At 43.9% G+C, this 26,289-nt stretch overlaps 1 protein-coding gene across 1 annotated transcript in view; it reads left to right on the top strand.

The window, feature by feature from the left end:
• The window catches only part of TENM1 (teneurin transmembrane protein 1), a 508,339-nt gene that overhangs the window by 337,245 nt on the left and 144,805 nt on the right, over positions 1-26,289 (top strand). The window contains exon 11 of the mRNA XM_090059290.1: positions 2,725-2,925. Coding sequence (XP_089915416.1) covers positions 2,725-2,925 — 201 coding nt within the window. The remainder of the gene's footprint in view (positions 1-2,724; positions 2,926-26,289) is intronic.

The following is a 26,289-nucleotide window of genomic DNA, read 5'->3' as shown; positions in this document are numbered from 1 at the left end:
TTTAGCACCTTGTAGGAAGAGCTTGACACATCCCAAGAGCAGCTGGTAAAGTTTAATCCTGTTTTAACTATTTCAGTGCAGAGGACTGTCGCTGCCAAAATACTTTGGTTCTACCACAGAAAGAAGTGAGGATGCTGCAAGTTAGCTCATAAGATCTGTAGCCTCTGATTTCTTCAGCATACAGCTCTGCAGGCCCTTCTGCCTCTCCAGAGCAAGAAGCGGTCAGAGGATTTGTTGCTAAAAGGATGCTTCTACCCTTTCCCCTGAAATGGAGAGCAAGGCCACTTGTACATGTGATGGGGCTTTAGTCCCCTAAATTGAAACCGTGGGTTTTTAATTGAGATGATTAAAAACACACCATTCAATTTAGGAGTTTCTGTCACTGTTACGGTGAGGGGCCCGATCCTTTCCCCAACCCGTGGGGCCTGCCATCCTCTCCCGCATCCAAGGAGCGAGGTGCTGGCACACCGAGAGACACCTGAGCTGCGGGGGACCCCAGTCCTTCCCTCCGTGGTGGTGGCACCCCCTGGGGCCGCCTGGGTGGGCTGCTAGCGGGCGGGTGCCACCACGTGGGGCCCGCTGGCAGCTCACCCCCCAGTCACGCGAAGGTGGGCGGGCTCAGGGAAGAGTTGAATCGGGCTGGTCCTGCCTGTGAGGTGCGGCGGCACCTGTGCAGCTAGCACCCCACCCGGGTGGCTCCAGGGAGCAGCACCGCAACGGAGGAAAGGACTGGGCTCCCCCCTAGCTCAGGGACTGCGCAATTCAATGGCAGCTCATGCAGTCAGGCTCCTCTGGGGGGGGGAGTGGAGATGGGCCTGATCCTCCCCGCCCCCCCAGAGCCTGCCCACTTCTTCTACGGCTGGGGGGCAAGCTGCCGGTGGGCCCTGAGCTGGGGGGGGCAGGGGGCAACCTTTCCCTGCACGGTGGTGGTGCTCCCTGGGGCCACCCAGGTGAGCGGCTAGCAGGCAGGTGCTGCCCCAGCTCACAGGCAGCACCCAGCCTAATCCAGCTGGTCACTGAGCCCCAGCTGGAGCAGCACCCGCCTGCTAGCACCCCACCCAGGTGGCCCTGGGGGACATCACTGCCGTGGAAGGGAAAACCGGAGCCCTCTGCAGCTCGGGGGCCATTCGGCCCACTGGCAGCTCACCCCCGACCACAGGAGATGCAGGCAGGCGCCGCAGAAGAAGAAATTTTTAAAGAAAAATTGGGAGCCGGGCCACTTGCTACCTCTCCCCAGCGGAGGGAGAGCAAGCCATCAAAGGCTGCAACATTAGAAATAGCTACTTTGCAAACTAAGCTACACGTGGATGTAGCAACATAGCAAACTCATTGAAGTCATTAAAACCCCTTGCGTGTGTACAGCATGAGACAATTAAACTGCAAAACTGGCCAATTTTCGTCATGTGTTCAAGTGTCCCAAAGGGTTAGAGGTTACTGAGATGGCTGCCCTGACCAGGTTTTCCCTCCAACTCCAGGAGCTGGATTGTAAGTGAAGTTTCCTTCTTCCTCCTTCCTTGCAGAGTTCCTCATCAGTCAGCTGAAGTTACTCTTGCTGGGTCTGTGAAGCAGTCAAGCTAAGGGGCTTGATGAAAAGCTTGCTTGATAAAGAAGTGCTGGGTTTATACAAAAGACTATAAAGACTCCACAGGCATAACTAACACCTGATTTAAACTTATTCAACAGAGCTTGCTGAATTCTGTATTTAGTCCAAATTGAGAACAAATTTAGCTCTTTTGTCTGTTTGCAAATTGTTCATCAGCAGATTATGACTTTTACGAATCCGTTCATTATCTGCAGTTGCCCAGCGTACGCCTTCTATGAGCATATAAGCTGTTTAAAATGAATATTCAGTCAAGGATTCACTACTCAAGGCTGGTGAGGAGCCACATGATTTTGTTTCTGGTACTAGATTCCTGGCTAGAGAGCCCAAATTAACTTGCATACAAATAATTGTAAGCATAATTTTTTCCTTTCCAAGAGCAAACAGAAATGTTGCACACATGCCCGAGTAGAAACACAATGCAGAATTTCTGAAACAGCAGTTAAGATCTCTCCTTATTCGTTGCCTAGTTCTCATACTGAAATACAAGTCAGTGTATCAGGGAAATAATCTGCTTTTTTAAAAATACTTAAAAAACTGAACATGACAAGTGGAGCCATAATGATTTCTAATGGCCCCTATTACTGCATGCAGATTTACGCTGGCTTCTTCATTTAGACATTTTTCTGCATGGTTGTGGTTACAACTTAGGCGAAATGTAGATAAAAGCTGGTTTTGGTCATATGCATGCATTGTGGTGCTTCAATATCACAGAAGATTCATTGAAGTTCATAGCCTTGTGTTGCATATGTAGAGCAGGGCAGCAGTGCAAACAGTCAGTGTTTTAATAGGCTAAAGGAGAAGTGGCATCTTTAGCCTTTAACTTTCCACATTTTCAAGATAATGGGCCTGAGAAAAAACCACTGAAAAGAACAGAATAATGTATGAAGGTGAGCAAAGTTCCTGGATAGGGCCTTCACAGTACTTTCACATGCCCTATCTTCCTTCCCTCTCCACCCACCCCCCCATCCTGTGCTTCTTAATATTTCTTCAGCTTGAACAAAGTATTTGCACAGAGCTATTTTACTGCCTTATTAAAATTGAACCCATTAAGCTGTATATGATTAGAAAATCAAGGTAGATGTGTCACTTTTATGTGTCAAAAATTGTTTTTTTCATTCCAGAGGACTGCTTAGATCCTATGTGCTCTGGCCATGGCGTCTGTGTTCAAGGGGAATGTCACTGCTCCACGGGCTGGGGAGGAGTAAACTGTGAGACATCTCTTCCTGTGTGTCAAGAGCAGTGCTCAGGTCACGGGACTTTCCTCTTGGATACTGGAGTGTGTAGCTGTGAGCCACAGTGGACAGGTCCAGACTGCTCAACAGGTATGGCTCGGGTTTTTCTTAATAAAGCCTATCAAATTCTTGTGCTTTCAGGTCAGTTTCTGTTAAGAAATAATTATGTTACACCACTCTTAATAAGAACTGACGTAGCAAATAAGATGGAGACAGCATAGTGGTTCAATGGGATATGAATATAAGATGAGCTTGGGACTCCTGGTTTGTTTTTTTTCTATGACAAGTCTGCTGATTACGCTGCTACATGCCAACCAAAGTGCTACCTGTGCTGAAGTCTGACTGCCTCCTAATTTCAATTTCAAATTAAACGTGCTCAGCATCTCTCGGGATCTCCATAGCTTCTTGCAGGATCAGACCTACAGTGCACGATGGTAGACTGCAGTAGTGAAAGATACTCAGAAAATAGCAGCTGTTCTGAGGTCACTAGAAGAACACAACCTAAGTCCAGGAACTTACAGATAAGAGGAGCCTTTGCCTAAAGAAATGTGAAGAAAGAATTGACTTCCCATTCTAAAACATGAAGTTAAACATTCATTTCTTACTTAAAGGACCATCCAGGTTTAGTCCTACTGTATTTGTTCAAGTGTAGAGATGATCTCATTATATACTTTGTACATTTACATTCAGTTGTCTTGAACTGAAAACACTCAGACATTTTATGCCTGAATAGACCGTGTAATTTTCAAGGCGTGTGCCGTTGCCTTTTTGAGAAGAAAGTTCACAACTTATAAAGCTCAGTTGATGGTTAACGTCTTAGCTGTCCTCTCAAATTACAATGCAAAATAGATCCAAGTGAGAGGTTGATTGAATTCCATAAAGAACAACTAATGGTCCAGGCCTGAAATGTTCTGAGTAGCTGTAGACCCTCCAATTCCATAGGTGCGTTGGAGCTGAGCGTGCCCTTTAGTGCACAGTTAATATTAATGCTACTTATGTACAGGTGCAGATGGGAAAAGGTCTTACTAATATACAGGTGCAGATGGGAGAAGATCTCTTTGTTTACCATGTACGTTTCCCCGGCTAAGAGCAAAGCATTGTAGGCATTTGCTTAAGCCCTACTGAAGTCATTAACATTAAGCGTCTGTTGAGTTGGTCTCTGCTGAGTTGGAACCATTGCGTCGAAATAGTGGAGATATTTATACATATGTATATTTACACTGTACTGTCAGTAATGCTGAATGTTTAGCAAATGGTCATTTCAAAGATCATTCATCACCGTCATCATTCACTGTGGGCCATGGGATTTCATCTCATTATGAGACTGTTGAATATGATACTTCCTTTGATAAGAGTTCCCCTTATCAGCTTTGAACAACCAACGTGAAAACCCTAGTGTCTGCAGTTTTATCATGTGTTTCATTACATGTTGAAAAGGTTCCCTAAAGGATGGTAATATACTAGCATATCCATTAATAAAACAGATAGGGAAGGTGTTGTATGTGTACTAAATTTGCTTCCCATAAAATATGCAGAAGAACACTGTTGCAGTAATGGACTTGCCATAGCCCCAATACCAAGAAGCTCCAAAAGGGCTGTTAAAGTTTGTCTCTTGCATGCTAATTATGAGAATGTCGTTAAATACAGAATACGGTGGGTGACTAAAGAAGGCACTGTGCTGAAGGTCTTGATTTTATATTTTTTGTCAGGCTTTCAAAGTTCCTTCAATGTGTTTTTTGCAAGAAAGTATACTTTTTTTCTTGCTTCTATCAACCAAAGAAAAACAACTTCCCCTCTCAACTGTCTCTGTACTTGCCAAGAAAGCGGCCTTTTACAACCACCCACATGAATCTCCCTTTATAGCTGGATATTACAGATCTCTCCTTTTAGATGCATTTCTCTTTATAGCTATTAACCAGGATTGTTGTGACAATACAATGAGTATTAGACTGAAGTATAGACATCAGTGGAAGAGACTTTCTTCCTAAGGTCAATGGCTATTGCATGTACTGGAAGCAAAGTTTGATTTTAGTGAGAGAGAAAAACATCAGAAGAGGAAGTCAACAGGGTCAGAGTAAGGGAGCCTCCATATGCGGGTTGAGAAAAACACGAATTTCTTTTAGAACAACTGGGATGAAAAAGGTAAACCAGATACCACTCATCTAGACTCAGGAAGCAGTGAACAACTTGTAGCTGATAGACCAGAAGTCAATCAGGCTACTTCAGACATTTTTATTTTTTCTTAGCATCTCTTTATATCTGAAGTCAGAGAAGCAAATAAATCTCTATTCAGTATTAGGTAAATTAGATTTCTGTATTGACTACAAGAATATGGGACCTGCAGTGACCTAGCTTACCAGTTTCTGTATTTCATAGAAAAGGCGAAACATTTCCAAAGTTTTTGATTTTCATACTCTTCTTTGAAAAAGGAAATCAGAACCTCTTATACCATACCAGGCAGCAATGGAAAAGGTGCGCTGAGACATTTGACTAGGTGGATCTCTGTTCCATCAGCAAGAGGACTCGACTACCTCTTCAGATCACAGCTGACTACTCTGAGCCTTGCAAAGATCCATGAGTGTGGGGTCACTGGCAGACAGGCATTGTCTCTCTTCAAGCCTTAAGACACCTCAATAAAAGAGCGAATACCAAACTCTCCCTTTAGGGGACATGGAAGCAGGGGATCAGCATCACAGTTACTGTAATCCCTAATGAACAGTGAAGTTTGGAGCTAAGATTTGAGGTCTTCTGAAATACCGCATACATTTTAAGGCAGGAGGAGCCATTATGACTAACTAGTTTGACCTCCTGTATAACAAAGGGCAAAGACTGTCACTCAGACACCAAGCCCATAATTTCTTCAAGCCCATAATTTATAGCTGAGGTTTTAGAATGAAGTCAGTTTTTACTTAGATTTGACTTATGACACTAGCATCACCAGGAGAAATACCCAAAGTCACCTCTCTAATGCAGGCAGACTTAAAACTTGTAGTCCGAATGGGGGTCTTACTTCAAGCTTCCTTCTGGTCTGAGAGAGAATCTCCTAACTTATAGGGGAGAACATAACTTGAGCTGTAGCACCTGTCTGCTTGGAGGGAAAACTTGGTAAGTGCTTCCAATATATTTTATAAAAACAAGAATGACCAAACCAAATATACTCCCACACTTAAAAACAAACCTACAAAAACTCCAGAGCTGTGATATTTTTGGTCTCGCCTCTTCCATTTTTGCCGATTCATAAAAATAACTTTCTGTAAAGAGAAGCAATTCTTTCCCTAATCAACATACTTCTGCTTATTGATTTATATAGAAATGCTGCACTCAGTGTTTACATGAGTAGAGTGCCTTCTAATTCTTTCTTCTTTGGTTAGATCTTTTAGAAGCAGGAGTGTGCTATTGCTATTACTTCATCAAAAAGCTGCATAAAGAGTATCCTAAAACTGTTGGCTTAAGCATTCAGAAGTCAAGAAAAGGCAAAAATTAAGATCATGCATGCCCTCTTCACTCTTTCACCTTATGTGTTTCATAGTGGTTGCAGAGAAAGCAGTGTTCCTTTTATCTTCAGTAGGAAAAATGTTAATGTTAATGTGCATGGATCCGGTGTTAGGGAAAATGAATCCATGGGATAATATAAACATTGGACTCTGACATGATTGAATGGATGGGGTTTTAGGAAGAATATGGTAATAAAGGGAAACCTATATATTTATACATTGCGGAGAGGTGTAGATGAAACGGGGGCCCTAAATTGAAGCTGTGGGTTTTAAAAAACACCGCTTCAATTTAGGATGGATTAAACCCCTGCTGACTTACCTGCCTCTCTGGCAGGGAGGGGAGGCCGAGCTGCTGGTGGGCAGGCAGAGCAGTCCCTGGGCTATGGGAGGGCCCAGTGCTTCCCTCCGCAGCAGGTGTGGCCCCCCGCAGGCAGCACTCACCCGCAGGCGCCCGGCTTGGGCGGTCCCGAGGGGCACCACAGCTGTAGAGGGAAGCACTGGGCCCCTGCACAGCTCAGGCAGGCAGGCTCCAGGGAAGGGGAGGAAGATTATGCTTTCTGCTTTTCTTGGGTGGAGCTGCTCTCCCGGGCTGCTGCCAGGCTGCCTGCAGGGCTCCCTGCAGAGCCACGGACCTGCACAGAGCCCGGTGCTTCGCACTGTGATGGTAGGGGCAGCAAACTGAAACTCCTCGGAGGAGTTTTAGTTTACTGCACTCCAAGTCATTTAAGGCGCATTGTGCCGCCAAATTTCCTACAGCGGCTGGAATTAATGTGCAATACGCCACCGAGGCATGCAAACACCGACACCATTAAAGTGGTGCAAGAGCGTTTCGCCCACTATAAAGTGTCGTGCACGCACACTCCTCATCTCATCTGCACACGGCAGATTTCAGAATTCACTGGGGTAAAGCACCGAATGGTCTAAGAAAGGGGTCAGCAACTTACAGCGCAGAGGCTGAATCTGGCCCTCAAAGGGACTGAACCTGGCCCACAAAGGTTAGTGCTGGTCTGCATTTTATTAAACATACACCAATCTCCAGCTGTTTGATCCATTCTGTGTTTTGCCGTGGGCCATTTCAGCCTGCCGTGGAAGACTGCTTTCCCGGCCTTTGCTCACCTGCGTTGGAGAGGCCAGAGGGGAACTGTGACCCGTGGTAAGATTACTGACCTGTGGTCTAAGAGACCGTCAGTTGAAAGAGGGAAAGGCTTCGAACCCTCCTAACCGTGTTAGATATTGGTGAAGCCTGCACAACACCTCTGCTTTCAGAAGCTTTCTGCACCGTATCACTCAGATCTCTGCAGGAAGCAAAGAGTCCACGTCCTTGGATCAGCAGTTGAACACCTCAGGTTGGCTTCTCCTATTCAAGGGGCTTTTTTTTTTTTAAGAGCTTTTCTTTCAGCATCAGCCTTTTGTTCTTTGTCCCACTTTCCCTGTGATTGCTCCTCTTTCCATAAGAGTAAATGCTTTAGAGTAACGCCGAACCAGGTGGTAGAAAAACTTTGTTTTTCATTTCAGTACATTTTATTTTTAACGGTAGATGCCGAATAACATGATTGTATTATAGCGCAAATGTCAACAGCTAATCTTGTAATCAAACCGTGTAGGTGATGGGCATGTATTCCTAAGAGCAGTGGGTTGCTCCACAGAGAGGATTTTCTTCTTTTTTTTTTCCCCCTCCATTCCTTTCAAACTATCATGATAAGTCTTTGCCTGGGTTAAAACCTTATATTATCCAAAGCACGTGAAAGGTTACTTTACCTTATAAACATATTATGAAAACTGATTGCTGAAAGAAATAGAATAAACAGAATAGAGTAAGAAAAAGGCATGACTTGAGCTTGTTTTTACAGAGGGGAAAAAAGGTTGATTAAGAGTCAACAAGACTTATGGTGAAGTCACAGAATTGTCATAGCAACAGAACGGAGAGTGTTTAAGATGAAAAGTGCCTATATATGGACAAATAAAAATCTGTGGCTATTTTTATTAAACTAAAAGTTGCCAGTGGTTTTGGATGTTACCTTTCTGGTGACCTCCTGGGAAGTTACTATGAGAAGGACAGCAGAGAAGCAGCAGGATATTGAGTAGCATCACCCTTAGGGTTATTTCTAGCACATGCTCAAAGATGTAGCGTGGTGAGGAAGCTCTTCCCAGATGTTGGACGATCATGTGATGAGATCTGATGCTAAGAAGGAATCAGAAAAAAAATCACCTCTCTGGCTTCATGTCCTGAGCATCTCCTGAGATGGGAAACTCCTGGGTCCTCCTAACAATTGCCCGTACCTTTTTATTCCTCACTCTCCTTTTTTTTGCTTTTTGCCTAATAAGAGTTCAGATGAAATAGGACAAAGCTAATCTTGCAGTATTTTACTGTGACCAGTTCTGTAAGATAAAAAGCCAAGCAGAGCAGGCCAGCCTTTGATACATGACCTGCTACAGTCTTGACGCATGTAATTAAAAACACGAACACTTTTCATTAGAAAACGTTGATTCTGGAACTGTTGACAGAATCATGGCAGGTTCAGTGAAGGTTTTATCTCAGAACTATAATAGGATTTCTGATCAAAACACGAGAATCACAGACTACGACACTGGCTTTGGCAAGATGCTAGTTATGAGCCCACTGTTATCAAGATTGCTTCCAGAGGTGATTTCCATACCAGACAAGCACACAATACCAAAAACTGGTAATTACCCTACAATTTTGCTGTTCAAAACGTCTTACATTTCTTCGCAACTGCTGGATTGCACCTTCTCCCCAGGGACAGACACGAATGCTTCTCCTCTACTTTCTGAAAATGATGCTGGAATCCTATTAAGTTGATATGGTATGCTATCCTATCCGAAGTGGCCCAATTAGGGGATATCATTTTGGGTTTCTCTGCAGGGATTCCCCCTTAGGTAGATATTGGAAGAACGTTGGATCGGGCAACCTAGTAACTTCATTACCAAGAACCCCAAAGTCAGCAACAGGGAGGCTGGGGATAGCAGATGGGGGGGAAAGACATCCCCTCTTGCCACCAAAATAATTGCCTTCTGCTAAGTAAGTGCTTATCTTAAAGGCTTTCAGCTTTTAACACTGGAAATCTGAATTCATGATCATTGCCAGATGCCAAAGGCCTGTTTTGCTCCTTTCTACCAGTTCATCCAAGATCAGAAGAGACAAAGGAAAACTCATTCTTGTAGCTCCCTGCTGGACAAGATACCTTTTGCTAAGAGACCTACTACAGGTGTCTACTCAGCCCCTGTTCTGTTCAGGCTGTCCAGTCTGGATCCAGATGATCCATCCAGACCTGAAGCTGCTGCACTTGGAGGCCTGGCGGTTGGCTTGTTAGTGCCTCAGGTAGTGGCTGCTTCCTGTGAGTTTAGAAGTCTTGATATAAAGCAGGAAAGCATATTTTGGATTAATGTATTTTTCAAAATGGGAAAGGATTTTCAATAGAGGCAGCCCTAGTTTAGAACTAGTTTAGTTATTAATACTACAGATTCTTAACTATTTACCATTAAAACACAATGACCTTGTATAATCAGTTCTATAATGTCCACCCCAGAAATGTATCCACTTGTCATTCCCCTGTACAGGCACATTTAGTCTTTTTTTTTAAGCCCACAATACAGAAAAGACTTGTTCACGCACAGCGAGAACTTATTCTTGCCTGAGATTTCGCTACTGGCTCAGGGAAATCTCTATTCCACCCCTCTCAAAGTTTCATACATAACTTCCTCTAGAGATTGTCATCATTGTCTTATTCATCCAGGAGGGTGAATAAGCTTCAGACTCTTGTAACTTCACCCTGTTATATAATAATACGTGTCACAGGTTAATTCTGGAGTCTCACCTGAACTCCTGTTCGGTGGTGGTCTCAGACCTTAATCTAAACCAATCCATCAGTGTCATCTTCCTGAAACCACACAGTGCACCGGTAGAAGAGAAATGTTACACCAAATTTATCTACGACTTGCGTTAGTATATAGTCAGGGCCAAACCATTCAGATTGTCTCTTTCTAGCCATAGCCAGGCATTTTAAAGGTCCAGCTCTTTCTTTATACAGACAATACTGAAATGGGTAACACAGTGTATCTTGCTGTTACTACCTGGCCTATGTATCTCTTCCTTAGAATATCAAGACTCATGCCACTAGGTCTTAAGCAAAATACTTGATTTCGATTTCTTTCTTCATTTGGTTGCTATTTCAGTGGAAAGCTGTCACAACTGTTTTAGCAAGGCTGAGCTGGAGGCACCATTTATGGAAGTGATCAGCAAGGGTGTTCGTGTCTGATGTCAAGGTGGATTCAGTAGCTTTCCGTTGCTTGCTTGATTTGGTGAGAGCCAAGCCGTTGGCATAGCCATGCTTCTTGGACTGGGTGTCAGGCAGGTCAACATTGTACACATTAAAAAGCAATGGAGAGAGTACTGAGCCTTGTGGGATGCCATTCTTGAGACTTCCAGAGTGGCTTTCCTGTCCATCAGTGGTCCTGAGAGTGAAACTGTGGTTCTGAAGCACGAGCTTATGATAATTTTGTCAGGTATCTTTTGGAGGAACTTGTAGGAGAGGCCATGGAGCCCAACAGTGTTGTATGCGGCAGGGAGGCCCACCAGGACAGCACCAACCTTTTCCCCAGCCCCAAAGCTCTCTTCAGTGTCTTCACTGTTGCCCTTCTGCATCTGAAACCAGCCTACTTCTTAGGCAGCTGTGAATCAATTATGGGGTAGACTCAGGCATAAATAAGGTGTTCCAGTAGCTTGTATGGGATGCACAGAAGGAAGATTGCTCTATAGCTCTTTGCATTTTTCTTGGGCTTGTTAGGCTTTAGGACCACAAGAGCTGTGGCCTTTCTCCAGATGCAAGGGATCGTGTTATATTTGATGCAGTTGGAGATAAGCTCATGAAGCCAAATGACCATCATCTCCCCAGAGTTATGAAGAAATTCAGCATGTATGGCATCAGGCTATGGTGATTTGTTGGTCTTTAAGAGCTTAAGGGCTGCCTTCATTTCCTCAGTACTGAATTCTCCTCGTGGGTGTGCATTGGGACCATGAGTTTTCCATAGCTGTCTGACTCCTGCCTTTATCTGCCTAGTGAATTCTTTGTCAGGTTTGATGTAGTGGCCATTATGCATAAGTTGAGCTGCAAAGGCATCAGCTTTGACTTCATATTTACTCGCACTTTGGGTTTTTTTCCTGTGAGCTGGTTTATCTTCTGCCAAGCCTTCCAGCTGGAGTGTGAGAAGTTAATTGGCAACTGTATACTTGAACATGGTTACCTATCTAGGAGTCCAATTGAACTGGACCCTTACCTACTGCCAGCATCCGGAAGGTCTCCAGGATAAGGTTAATAGCCAAGAAGCTCTCATCCATCACCTTGCTGGCACTACCTGGGGTGCAAGTTTCCAAACGTTTTGCACCTTCGCTTTGGCACTTGCATATACTCCTGCTAAGGACTGTGCACCAGTATGAGGCTGGAACACACACCAAGCTAGTGGGCTCCAGCCTTGCCAGCATCATAAGGACTATCACTGGGTGCCTTATACCAACTCCAGTTTATTGGTTTCCAGTCCTCTCAGGCATGCCACCCCCTGACATCTGGAGACAAGCTGCCACCCTGGCCCTAGGCCTCACAGTCCAAGATCTGGACCATTCTCTGAACTCCAGCTTAGTAGCTGCAATCCAGAAAACCAACTATCACCTGAAGTCTTGGAGTCTGTTGTCCACTCAGGCCAATAAGCTCATTGAATCTGCAGATGGCTTGTTACCCACAGGACGGGACTCCTATCAGTGGAGCAGGCAAAACGCTGCACAAGATTTGCAGCTAAAAAATGTTATTCCCAACAGCAGCTTCTACCCCTCAGGATGGCACCTGCCCTACAGGGTCTGGACTGCTCTTAACCATCTCACAATGGGCACTGGATGGTTGAAGGCGAGCATGCGTTCTTGGGGCCTCTCCAGTGACACTGTTTGCAGCTGGGGTGCCCAAGCTCAGACAGCCGACTGCATCATCTGTGAATGCTCGCATGGCTCTCTTCTGGGCACCCAGAGTCTTTTTTACATTGACCATTCTTCCTGTCGCTGGCTTTCTGGCCCTTACGCTTCCAGCATGAGTGTGGCAACACTCACTTCATCAGTAGCAGGAAAATGCTTCAGTATCCGAAAACTGCAAGGCAGCAACACAAAGAAACCTGTTGACCTTTGCCTTAGCTGTTATTTCAAATGTCAGGTTCAGGAGTGCGGTATTACATTGACTACAGCTCCTGCAGGGGAGCTGAAATTCTGTATTTGCACTTTCCTGAGAGGAGGCTTCTTACCAGCCACCTACAGTGGGATCCACAATGCAGAAAGAAAGAACAGTTATTCACCTTACAGTGACTGGCTTTTCAAGATGATGTAGGCTAGGTCTTTCTCCCAGTTTTCAGAGTCTGTGGTCATCTCAGACTTCATAGCTCAAGGGAAGTCGGGGAAAATTATGACTGCTCTGCCTCTCTTGACCTCTCCTGGGAGTATGAGGCGATACTATGCATATGCTCAACCCCATAGAGCCTGAAATGCAGACGCTACAGCATCTCGGAGAAGCACAGTGTTTGTAGGGTGAATAACTGTTTTTGATAGAACCCAATGACCTTGAAAAACACCTGATTTCCTGATGTAAAACAATGAAAATTAAAACCCTGTGACATTACTCAGCGTATAAATTTGAGTGTTTTATCCCCCTGATTTCCTTCTCGCTATTTATATTAATCCTTTTGTTCCCTTCTCCTTCTCCCTGCTTTTTTTCTTTGTTCAACTGCTACTGAGGTTGCCAAAGGGTGAAGACCACTGAAGAAGCTGAAGGGTGAAGGTTTTGCCTTCCTTTTAGCCTTCATTTTCGTAGTCATCTGACAGCTGATATGTCCAAAGGAAACCCGTGGGGCTGTGCAATGAACCTGCCCCATAGAAAGCAGAAATGCGGTATCATATTTCTAGTGAGACAGTTTTTTAAATAGTTTTTGCAAGAAACTCCTTTGCTTGGAAAGTTATCCTGGCTGATTTCCAAGTCGCTAGAGGAGCAATTCTCAACCAGGGTGCCGTGGCACTCTAGGGTGCCTTCAGATCCTTTCAGAGGTGCCACACAATGTTAGCACTGCTAGATTGGCAAGCACGTTTCACGAGATAAATCCAGAGTTTTCAAAAAGAAAGTCATAGTGTTAAACACCACCTGACCAGTTGTGGTCTTTGAGTTCTTTGCAACAGAAAGATTGCTGTGTTATTTGTCTGTGGTCAAAAAATGAGTCAAAACTGATGTATTCTGGGGGTGCCTTGAAGCTAAAAAGGTTGAGCATCAATGTTCTGTGGTAGAGCAGGAGAAAGCAGAATATTTTTGCGGGGGTGAGATATTTAACAGGTATAAGTTGACATAGTTCTGTTGACCTCAGTAATGCCTTGTGGAGGTTATACCAACTACTGTAATGAATGAGTTATAGGAGCTTACTCAAAATACTGCTGCTTCCTTCCTCTCCCCAAGTCATCAGTGCCAAAGGGGCCAAATATTTGTTAAGCGTTCAGCCGCTTTTTTGGCTTGTATTTACAGCATCTGGTATGACAAGGTGATCTCTTACTAGCCAGGCTCAGGGCTGCATAGCTTCCAAGATGAAAAAAAGTCAGGTGCATCCAGCCTGGCGCGGCTACCCAAAGCATTGTCAAATGATGAATCAGTGACAGAGCTGGTACATGTTCCAGCTTGCCAGGCCTGTATTCATTTATCTAGACTGCACTTAGTTCAGTGATAGCAGGCGAGATATTGCTGTCATTTACTCCCTCAGACGTGGTGTAAATCCAGTGGATATTCTGGAGTTCGTCCAGATTTGCCCCGATTATGATTGGGAAGAGAACAATGGCAGTTCTTTGCCATGAATACATTAATTCTAAAGTGATCATATGTAGATGTTATATATTTAGCATATCTATTTTTGTTAAGCTCACACCAGCAGGATTGGTGACAATTTTTTAAAAGGGTAAAAATGGATCAACAGCCTCTTCCCTCTGTCTCTTTTGAACCACGGAACATTTTTTAAACCCGAAGTGCTTTGAAAAATGCAGAATGTTGTAATTGTTGTAAATTGAAATGTGCGGAGTCGAGCAATTTAAAAATCATTAGAAATATGCATTTATAGAGTAAGTGCTTCCATAGAAAGCATATGAAGGCATAATACAGTATATTAATATAGCGCAAGACATCTCACATTGATTTCAAAATTAAACATCAAATACTGCAACTTGAAAAAAAAAATAATTAGGTAAAACCATTACATGGCAATCAGAAGAAACTCTTTACATTTAGGAAATTGCAAATTATAGGTGTCAGTCATTCTGATTTGCAAAGGACAGGGAAATTCACTCAAAACAACTCACAGTGGTGAAAATAGCCTTGAAACATCTTGGAGTACCTGAAGTAAACGTTCATGTTTTCCATAGCTTTTCTCTTTTGCCTGTTTTCAGTCAACATTTTTATTGTACTTCCTGTTTTGGCAAATCTAAGGAAGGCTTTAATTATTTTACGAGCATTGCTCATTGTTTTCTTCACCAGGGATGACTGACATTCTTGTTTTTGTCTAACTATCCCTTCTGTTTAATTTGTGGGGAGCTCATCTGTTATGGCACTGCAAATGAAAAGGATGATTGAAGTTTTCCTTGCTGTATGTTATTTGACATTGTAGAAAAGCTCTTCTTAACACTATATATTTCACTGAAAAGAACAAACTCTGTGACCAGCTTGATTTGTGTTTCCTGCAGAGTAGCAAGAGCTTGCAAAAAACCATCTGGTGAAAGAAATTGCTATGAAAAAAGATATTAGTAGTTAAGACTGGAATGCTTAATTCACATTGCTGGATCATTTTAAAAGTGAGATATTTAGGACAGCACAGAAACAGCCTAAAAAAATGCTACATATTGAAACCAATTCAGGAGGAACCAGAGAGACCTTGATATGGGCATTTATTGATTTAAGAAATGGAATGGGTTAGGAGTAGGACAGAGATAGGGAAGCCACCTGGGAGATAGGAGTTGTGCCTGCCAACTCTTGCTTAATTGCTTGCTGCTTAATATTACTTGCAGAAATACCAAAAATAATGGTTTTTCACTCCCCTTTCCTCCTACGTAGTGAGCTTCCCGATCTATTCTTTTCTCTTTCAAATGCAACTGAAAATATCCCTAATTGAAAAATAACTATTACTGTAAGTATCTACTTATATACTTTATATACTTATATACTATAAGTATATACAATGATCACTTGGTGATCATTCTTTGTCTACTTCTGCAGTCCCCAGTCTAATCCACAAAGATGACCTGGTCTAAAACGGTTTAGACAGGAATGATCCCACCTTGAGCAGGGGGTAGATCCTTTCGAGGCCTGTTTTTCTGTGGTTCTGATTCCATGACTTCTGCTATGTGTGGATGGCCTGTCGCCCTGTAAATAGGACCAGTGCTGAGCTGCAACCCCACTCCCCCCCCCACACACACGCATACTACACACACCACCCCCAGTAGTTAAGTACCCCCTTCTCCCAGACCCCTTGTGGGTACTTTGGATTTACAGTTCATGTGTTGGAGGGCATGTGATAATTGAAGCGTGTAAAGTTTCCTTGAACAAGTCACTTTTCACACTAGCTAACACAGCTCTAGAGGGGGCAACAAAAAACAACTGCGTATATTTTGCCACCTCATTTTACTGCCTCATATATGTTACTGTTTCTTTGGCCCTCTTATGAATTCAGTTGGGTTGGAACAGAGTCCTCTAAGGGGTCTGCCCCACTACTTGCATTTGGCTTCTACTCCAGATTGAGGGAAGGATCTCTCATCTCTGTGATATGTCATTTTTCTTGAAAGATCCCACTGCTTTGAAAGCATGCCCTCTCTTGTGCCACCTTGCAGATGTCTTCTCTGAAACAGTGCCCCTGGTCTAGTTCTCTTCTCTCTCTGAAACAGCTGCTGCTCCCTGTGTATAACCTCCAGGTTCCTTTGTCAGGTGACCCTTTGATCGGCCTTGCCAGGTGACCAAAATTGGCTGCGGATGGTCTGTTGCTTGGATACTGCCACCTTCCAGAATTCGGATGTGCAGAAAATTGGTTGGCCTTGGATGGCAGCTACCTCTTTGTCCAAGAATGGTCCCCGTGAATGGCCGGTCATCAGAGTTTAACAGCTTGCCTTTTTGTGTTCGCTCGATGCCAGCTGCAAGAATTTCTTCCTTCACCTCCTGTCGGTATGAACTCAGTATGGAGGCATAAGGCAGCATCAGAGGCGGCAAGCCTTCATTCATAACAGAGTCTGCACTCTGACATAGCTGCACAGTGAGAGTTCCCTGGTTTAAGCAAAGATGCATAAGCCGTGCATAGGGAGATTCCCCACACCGTCACAGGCACCCTCCTGAAAATGGCATCCGCCTTGTATGTACACAAACAGAGGTAGGAGTGCAGGCATCATAATACCAGGAACGGGGCTGTCTCCTGAGGAGTTCAAGAAGCATGCTGAGGAAGCACCGCAACGAGAAAAGACCCAGGCCAATAGTCTGTCACTGTCCCTAACACTTGCAATGGCTTGGGAACATCCAGCTGCAAGCTGTTAAAATATCCTGACTTGCTTTTCATCATGAATTCAACAGCGGGCAAAATAACGTCTCAGCACAAAATGATTTACAGTAAGTCCCAGGAGCCGGCCCCTCCAAACTCACCGTGGGCATGCAGGCTAGAGCCTGTGAATTTGGAGAAGGTGTTCTGGTAGTTTAAATTTCAGGGAGAAGCATGCTGCTTCAGTAGTTCCCACACAAAGATGACTTTATTTTCAAACAGGCTTTAGATCTCATTGTCAGTTTAAGTCTGACCCATCCTCAAAAACAACTATGCTCTTTTGGTTTTCTCCTCTTGGCTGATAGCATCTTTCCTAAAGCTAGTGACACAAAAGGACCTTCCTTGCGTTCAAAGGGGTTTTCTTTTGCAGCCAGAACCAAATAAAGGGAATTCTTTTATTATGAAGCAAAGATGCTGCAATTCAGCTAAACTCGAGATGCGCAAGCTTGTTTGATGAAAGCATTTGCTCTAAGATTCAGTGCAAGCTGATTGTTTATGAGAGGTGAGTTTATAGTTCGTTGCTGAGGTACAAATCATGCAGTTCATGAGATCACAGGCTGCTACGGCTTATGGAGGCTGATCTACCTTTTCTCAGTATTAATGGTAAGTATGGTCCCTTTTAAAAGGGGCTGTAAAAATAGCAATATGGGTTACTGGGTCTCCGTCTTGGTATCAAATTTTCCCAGTTTACAGTGGAGAAAAATCCTCCACTTGAACTGCCAGCACTGAAACCTCAATTCAGACTCTGAAAGTCACCGTGTCCTTTCCTTTCGGCGTCCTCTCTCATTCAGATTTGGGCATCAGTTGCACCTGTGCAACCTTAGGGCTCCTGTGAGGTTTATACAGGTGCATCCGAATAGATTTAAGTGAATCAGTCTCCTGATTGTGTATGAAAAGAAGTGTGAATCCAGCACACTCCTCAGCTGTGTTGGCTTTGCAGGGAGAGCAGGAGTGAACAGCAGCAGAAATGTGTTTCTGTTACTGAAGTCAGCAGCTCCTCTCTCTCAGAGTTGCACGTGTGGTTCATGTCTGCTGGATAAGTTAACTGTGTACAAAGTTATTTTTCCGGGTCGTGCATGCCTCTCCCTTTATAAACAGGATGTTAATAGATTGTGTTTGTTTAATATGGGGGGTTGATGAAAAAATCATGATAAAATACTCAGGACTCATAGTAGAGAGGATATCTTTCGTTAGACCAATGAGATTTTTGTAAAAAAAAAATTCTTTAATTGCACGCTTTTGAGACAAGATCACCAGAGTAGTTGGAACGAAGCTTTTTGCAAGCTTGCAAAGCTTTCAAGGAACATTTTTTCCAACTACTCAGTTGGTTTCATAAAAGATCTACCCAAAGATCCTTGCCTGCCTACATCCTTAGACCAACACAGCTACAACCAAAAACCCAGCAGCAGGGTAAAACACTTGTGCTTTGACTTCCTTATTCAGTGCTAATGAGAATTGTCCTCGTTTTAAATGACTGTGCCTGCCCACGGTGGGTGGGGGGAGGAGGAAGTTCCTGACCCATTCTCATAAGATTCTCCACCTTTCTAGGAGCAACCAAGTGAAAGAAAAAGCTGTAAAGACCATCCCTGTCATGCCGCTTTCCAGCTTTGCCTGGTGGGCAGGTCCACTGATTATCCTTTCTCTCTGTTTTCGCCCCTACCCTGTTCCTTAATGAATATTTTTGTCCGCTTCCAATACCTCTCTTCAGTCTCAGTGTTCGCATCACCGACTATAACATCCTTCACTGATTCCTGCCTACATCTCCAGGTAGAGCACCGAGTGCCTTTTTTTCGTTCCTTGTCCCTCTTGAGTACCTTCTTTTGTCCCTGAGAGACCAACTGCATATTGCGTTTTCTTTCTGTGAATGAATGCCGTCATGCAGTCTTTTCTTCCTGATTGTACAACAGTTCTTCCCTCCCATTCATTACTGGCACAAAGTGGGATTTTTGGGGCGCTTTTGCTTTCCTAGTTTTCCAAGTGAATAGACCCAGGAAAAGGTACACACTGAAAGAGGTTTCCTTCTGTAGTTCTCAGGGTGTTGTGAAAGCATTTACAGGGCTTGTTAGCCAGCGTATGAATCTCTAGTGACCGCTCTGCTTCCAGCATGTAAGTCTGAAATCAAATAACTGCAATAAATATGAAAAAGGATAGAATTTGTCCAGGGAACTTCACAAGTATTTGCTTAGGAAGTCCAGTATTAAAAAGGGCCAGTCTGGCCAAAGCATTCTGCGGGGGTTTTCTTGCCCCTTTGTCAGTCTGATCTTCCTTACTATTCAATTACACTTTTGTTCTTTTTATTTATTTTTTAATTCCCATAAAGGCCTTAAATAACCTGTCAACCCATATCATTCACAGACCTAAAAAAATTAAAAGAAGAAAGTGTGCTGCTAAAACCCCCTTGTGTCAAATACAGCGTAATCGTATGCTTTACACCGATAGCATGGCTGGATAAACAAAGCTATACGCAATGGTGAATGAGTAATATTTTTCAGTAGTATCAATCTCAAGAGCTTTGGCCCCACAAAATGAAATATCTGTTAGGATGTTTACCGTTACTAGTCCAGACTCATAAGATTGTATTGATTAGATTTTTGCACTGTAAAAATACCATTTTGAACCACAGTGAAATCAATATAGGGTGTTTTTTATATATACAAATTGGATTTGGATCAGAAAGAAAATATTCTTCATCTGATGAGAAATAAAGCTGGAAAGAAAAACATGGTAAAACGTCAATGGGGGAAGGAGGATTTCAGCTAACTTGTATGTCTGTAGCGTATGCTTTGCTGTTGTATCATTCTCTGCAGATCTTTGTTTTTGTCCAGTGGTTATTTTTTTCGCACAAATAAATCTTCAAGCAGATGAGGACTCCATGTTTGCAAAAGCTATTTTCCAAATCAATCTAACAGTATGAGAAATTGTAAATACAGTTGTAGACAAAAAAAACCCAGTTGATTATTTTAGGATGCACAACATAAAGTCTACACAATGATGGCAGCCTGTTTACTAGAAGGCTAGAAAGCTATTTTGTGGATACTTAATGCATCAAAAAGCTATCCTATGAGATGAATGAAGGATTTTTTTTTCCAAAAAGCAATTAACACAGTTACTGGAGTGATGGTGAGGCATCATTATGAGTAATGAGCAGTGAGGATACAGTATGCTTAGTTCCAGCATTTTTTATTTTATGTTTACATTCAGACGGTGCTACTAAGATGGGAAATGTAGTTGGGAAATGTGTGAAATGATATATAAGAAAATATTTTTTTTCCTGCGTCGAGCTGACAAGCAAAGGGCTAAAAGGATAAGGTGCAGCTGACTGCAGAACCAGGTGGACGTGTTGTTTTGATTGCCTGTGTTAATCTGACTAAAAGTCACAAGATCATAGAAAAGTAGGGCTGGAAGGACCTTGGGTTATCTGGCCTAAGCCCCTGCAGGGTTATACCTATCCAGCTGTCTCATACAGGTGCTTATCTAACCTATTCCTAAAGCTACACAAACAACCCCGTCACACAAGTGCAAGGCATCTGAGCACCTTAACATGCCACAGGTAAAGTGGGGGTATGAGGACCTTGTCTGTGTCCTGATGCCGCAATACAAATTGAGTTGTATGGTGACTTCCCGTTTCTCAATCCTTTAATTCTGTACCACTCGTATCACCCTGAGATGTATGCCGCCCCTTGAGTAACCTTACTGAAACCCAGCAGGATAGCTCCAAGAGCAAGGCACTCCTCAAAGCGAGTATTGGTGGTAGGATCCTTACTTTACCAGTGGGATAGAAGCAGAGGTTCGTAACTATCTGGAATTTCCCACTAAGATGTATGGTATCGCTTACCACAATTATAGTAAGTAATTTTGGAAGAGCCACTAAGCATATGATGAAGGAGAAAGAAGAGGATGCTCAATATCAGTCAGGGTCTCTCATTTCAGTCATTCATGTTGGCCAGCCATTCAGGCCCTGGCTCTCAAGTGTTGACAATCCTGTTAATAGGTCCACGGATACCCAGACACAGTTATGTCTCCAATGAATAAAGTTGCAAAAGCCCGGTCTTCAGCTGGTATGAATTAGCATAGCTTCATTGAATCGGACCCAGTAATATTTAAAGGCTAGTCTTTCGGCCCAGCGTAGACGCATAGATGGGGTGTGTTTAATTCCTGGCTACAAGGTAGTATTTTAAGATATCTAAGCCACGGGCATGGGGTTAGCAGAACAATTTAAGAACTGATCAAGTAATGACAAGGCATTGACAAAACAAAGCAACTAAAAGAAGATGCCGCACTGAATGACAAACAGAAGTGTAAAAGAAGATAATCCAAGAGATGCTACAGAGTGCTACGGCACCTCGAAATCCAGCGCCATTCAGTCTCCTGTGGAAAACAGACACTAGCTAATGTATCACTTCTGAAAGTCTAGCTGGACCTTAGTTACTTTTGAGGAGCACAAACTACAGGCATAGATAGGTGTGATGCCACTGGAGCCAGTTGGTATTGGACCTGTATTCATTTGTGGTGAATTTGTCCAGAATCTTGGATCCTTTGCTTTGCATCGCTCTGACACGGTAGGCATATATCCTTCCTCCAGCACGGCCAAACATTGACTAATTTTGTGCTTTTGACAGCGATGAACAGCCTTATCTCTTGCTTAGGGAAGCAAACCCCTGGAGCCAGCTTTACCTTTGGCAATCCATTAACTAACTTGCAGGAGTTTTCTGTTGAATTCATTCCGTCAGATAAAGCAAATTAGAAACCTTTGTGCCTGTTTTCAACACGATCAGTGCTGGAAAATGTGGCAGCACTAACATACCATGGTGATAGGTGATGTACACAGAACCGAAAAAGACCTAGAGAATCCATGTGCAATGCTCTTCTCTTTGAAGTCTGCTGCCTTTGATGTGCTTATGCTCCTCACACTTTGCAGATTTGCGACTAACCTCTGTGCCTAGAACGAGCCAAGCTAAAATCTGAACACGCTCAGACTCTGGGAAAATTTTCAGTAAAATGTTACTGAAAAGCCCTGTGGTATTAACTTGTAACTTGCAGTGTTGTTGCACACTAGGGTAGGTGACAGAGGAAAAACTTTGGATGGTTTATACCGTTTAAAAGAAAATCTACATGTAGCTATAAACCAAGGGATGCCACTGTCGTTGGGGCGTCATGAGATGGTGTTCAGGATCCTTTAGGCTCAAACTAAACAGCAGGAGTCAACAGCAGTTTGGAAGGATACGTTATCTCAGTAACACGGAAAGAAAACTGTTTATAGCCAGAAATCAGAGTTAGGGCATCTAATTGATTGAATGTGCATTTACAACGTGTTTTTTGCTGAAGAAAAATTGCATCTGCAGACCTGGAGGGTGGCAGCCACGGGTCCCTATCAGCAGTGGAACTATTATCAAACCAGAATGTTTCTTTACAGTAGATGGTGAGTTATTCAACTTCCTAGAGATGAAAAGAGCGGTGTGTTTTGAAAGGGGGTTTATATCCCATGACAATGTTCTGTCACTCTGACTTAATTTCTTTTGTACTGAATGCCGTAGGTAGATTTTTTTATAGCTATCTGCTGCAAGGAAATGAAAGCAAAGAGGGGGGCAAATGATTAAATAAAATTGCAAGGTGATGTTTGACTTGTCACCGACTATGAAGAAACTAGTTAAAGAGTACAGCTCCCGTGTTGCCCTAAGCACTGAAGCCTCCTTTTTACTTACAAGCTTGTTCAGTTAGCGATGTTCTGTTAGGTGTGTGAAAAAATCACCCCCCCTAACTGATGTGGGAAAAGCCCCAGGTGTACCAGCAAAATTGCTGGCCATAGCTCTTTCATCTAGGGGACTGATAGGTGCCATCAGATGACTTCTCTTTGCAGAATAGACTAGTTAGTAGCTGTGTCTACAGTAGGAGAGCTTGCTAGCTCAACTATATCAGCAAACTTCTCTGCTGGTAGAGACGAGGCCTCTAATTGGCATCATTCAAAAATTGCTCCTTCACTTTTGAAACTTGCAATTTAAGTTTTTGAACTTTTCTCTTTCTTTTTTTTTTTTTTTTTTGGGGGGGGGGTGGGATATATTAATAAAGTTAGTCGCTGAAAAATGAAAGCTAGAACAGGGTTGTCTCCAGGACACAGCAGGAAGGTAATTTAAAAAGCTCAGGAACATTGTTGAAATTATCATGCAAGCTTATTAAATGCAATGTATATTTAAATTGAAAAAACTTTTCTTTATTAGGCCTAGATAGGTGAAATTTCACAGCCTCCAGCAGTTAAGCATATTGGGTGAAAGTCAGGTAAGATTAATTTCTAATCTTTATGGAAATCCATTTATTAAAAAATGGATAGCAAAGTTATGAATATGATACTTAAGGGTTTAGACTTTAGACAGTAGCACATGCTTCATCATTTAAAGATAAGGGCAAGTTAAAATGGAAGTGTTTTTTAGTTTAAGATTTTTAAATTTTTATTTTTATTTTAAGACCTCTTTTGTTTACAGTTGGTTTTATATATTAACATAATTTCCTAAGCAAGTTATTCTGGAAATATGTTGAAATAGCATAGAATCCTGCCTTATCATTACAAATTATAAAATATTTAGCTTTAATTTTCCTCTCCTTATTACACAAGTAGAAACGTATTATTATAAAACACATTTAAGAGAACTCATTGTTGACTTAGGTAATTAAAATAAGAGTCTGAAGTGAATTTTTAATGCTTCTTAGATTAGCTTAGAAATGATCAACATATCTGTAATTTTTTTCAGGAATATCATCCAGTAATGCTTCATAGCCTACATTTGCCTTATTCCAATAAAATTAATGAACGTTGAGAATTAAGAACATGTCAGTAAAGACTTCTGTCTGCTTGAGTTGATCTAGTTTTATTTTTTCAAGAAGTCTCTAGCTCATTAGTGGGCTACGCTACGGCTGCAGAGTCTGAATTCTGTATGTGATCTACCTTAGACCAGTGGTTCTCAAACTTCCTTTTTCATGGAGGTGGCAGGGCACTGAAGTGCCTGCTCCTAGGGAAAGGTAGAGGTACCGGTTGCCGGGGCAACCGCAGTTCGGTCAGCTGACCGGAAGGGGGCAGAGCCTGGCCTATATAAACAGCCCAGGCTGAGGCCAAGCAAGCAGTTCCCCACTAACAGCCATGGGAGAAGGAGCTCTGCTGGAGTAGGCAGCTCGATGGCCTGAATAGCTTCAGTTCAAGGATACTGGGAGGAGGAAGCCCGGGTAGGGGATTTGATTGATGTGTAGCCAGAGGGCTTAGAGTTTATGTTTAGCCAGGCGGCTTAGTTCTTGAGTTGTAGCCGACTGGCTTATGATATTGCTTTGTTGTTACACCGGAGGACCGGGTGAGGCTACAAGGGGTTGGAGGAGGCCTCATGGGGCTCCACAGTGGTGTGGAGACCCCGGTGCCAGAGAGGGCACAGCATTAAGGGGGTACTGACCCCAGTCTTAAGAAGGGGCACAGCAGATTGGGGGCCAGGTACGGCCGCCTGAGCCGTACAGGAATTGTAAACCCCAGAGGGTGCTTAGGTTAGGGCCCAAGGAGGGGATTCGGGGGCCAGGCACGGCTACGGCCACCTGAGCCTCAGTGAGGAGCCCAGTAGGGTGTAGGACCCGAGAAGGGGGTCTGGGAGCCAGGCATGGCTACGGCCACCTGAGCCCCAATTGTGAGGAACACCAGAGTGGGCACCAGCAAGAAGCCCAGAGGGTGCTTGCCTTAAGCCCCAGGAAGGGCGCACACAGGAATAGAAGGCCCAGGGAGGGCGCACACAGGCCCCAGTGCAGGCGGGAATCGCGGGACAAGGCCCCGGCGTGGGCGAGAGAGAGAGAGAGAGCCCCGGTGAGTGTCCACGGGGAACACGGAGAAAGGCCCCAGGGTGAATGATTGAGACGAGCCCAAAGGGCGTCTGCAAGGGCGCGGGCGATAGTAGGCAAGCAAGGAGGCACTGTGAGGGCACAGCAAGGGATTTTGACAAGACAACATCCGGTACATCTGAGAGGCTTGGGGCATGATATTAGGTGTGGTAGGAGCCACGCATAGCCCTTGAGGCTTTAATTCACCGAGTCCGCTAAGACGGGACGCAAGCTGGGATACATCAGGGGTACCATGTCCAAGGGGGCAAAAGGCAGCCTCCCTTAATACTTTTGTCATCAAAGACGTGGCAGGCGAGAACAAGGGTGCATGGACACCCACTTGGCACGGTAGGGGGCGCTAGGAGAGATCACGGCCACTCCTAGGACCCTGCCCCGTGACAATGGACCACTTGAAGATTGCTGAGGGTCTCAGCGGACCACTTAATACATTATTTTTGTTCTACAAATCAAAGCACACAACTCATATTTTAATATCAGTAGTTTCACCTTAGAAGTACAGATATTCTCCATTGTCCCGCAACCTTTCTGCAGACCGCCTGAATGGAGCTCACGGACCAGTGGTGGTCCACAGACCACAGTTTGATAACCTCTGCCTTTGACTATAGCTCATGAAAGTCTATAACTGCAGGGGTCAATTTGTGCCAGTTCCCAGCAGTTTGCCAACACTTTCCTGGCAGCGTCGTCAGTTGCTACACAGTTTCAACTCCTGTGTAATAACAAATTGACGTTTCTGGTCCTTAGGGTTGCAAAGCTCTTCTTTCAGTTGTAAAATAATGCAGTGCGAAGTGTACAGATTAAGCACAGGGGAGATTCTCAGCTAGTATAGTACAGAGTAACTCAGTGCACTCTAGTGGAGTGAAGAAAACTTACCGGAGCCAAGGATCTGGTCCCTTGTCTCTAAATACAGCTGAAGTGCCATGGTGCAGTAAGGCAAGAAGATATCCCACAAAGAAATGAAAAGGAGGTGCAGGTGAGTGACAAAAAGTTCTCCCATTATTCTAAAGCCTGCACAGAGGGAGAGTTTGTGAGGATACACTGAAAGATTTCAATAGTTTCATAGTTGGTAGGGTCGGAAGGGACCTGAGCAGATCATCAAGTCCAACCCCTGCCATGACAGGAAAGAGTACTGGGATCAAACGACCCCGGCAAGGTGTTCATCCAGACTCCTCTTAAAGACCCCCAGAGTAGGAGCCTGCACCACTTCTCTTGGAAGTCGGTTCCAGATCCTAGCCGCCCTGACCGTGAAGTCGCGCCTCCTGATATCTAGCCCGAACCTACTCTCCGTCAAGTTATGGCCATTATTCCTTGTTACTCCCAGTAGAGTTCGGGGGGAACACAGACTCTCCCATTGCCTGCTGATCTCCTTTGGCCAGTTTATAGATGGCCACTAGATCTCCCCTCAGCCTTCTCTTATAGAGGCTGAACAGGTTCGAGTCCCGTAGCCTCTCCTCATAGGGCCTGCCCTGCTGCCCCTGATCATGCGAGTGGCCTCTTCTGGACCCTC

The sequence above is a fragment of the Crocodylus siamensis genome, chromosome 8, assembly GCF_052110815.1.
Source record: "Crocodylus siamensis isolate JL-2025a chromosome 8, ASM5211081v1, whole genome shotgun sequence".
NCBI classification, from domain to species: Eukaryota; Metazoa; Chordata; order Crocodylia; family Crocodylidae; genus Crocodylus; species Crocodylus siamensis.
Note: the sequence above shows the minus strand (reverse complement) of the source record. Positions and strands in the feature narration are given on the sequence as shown.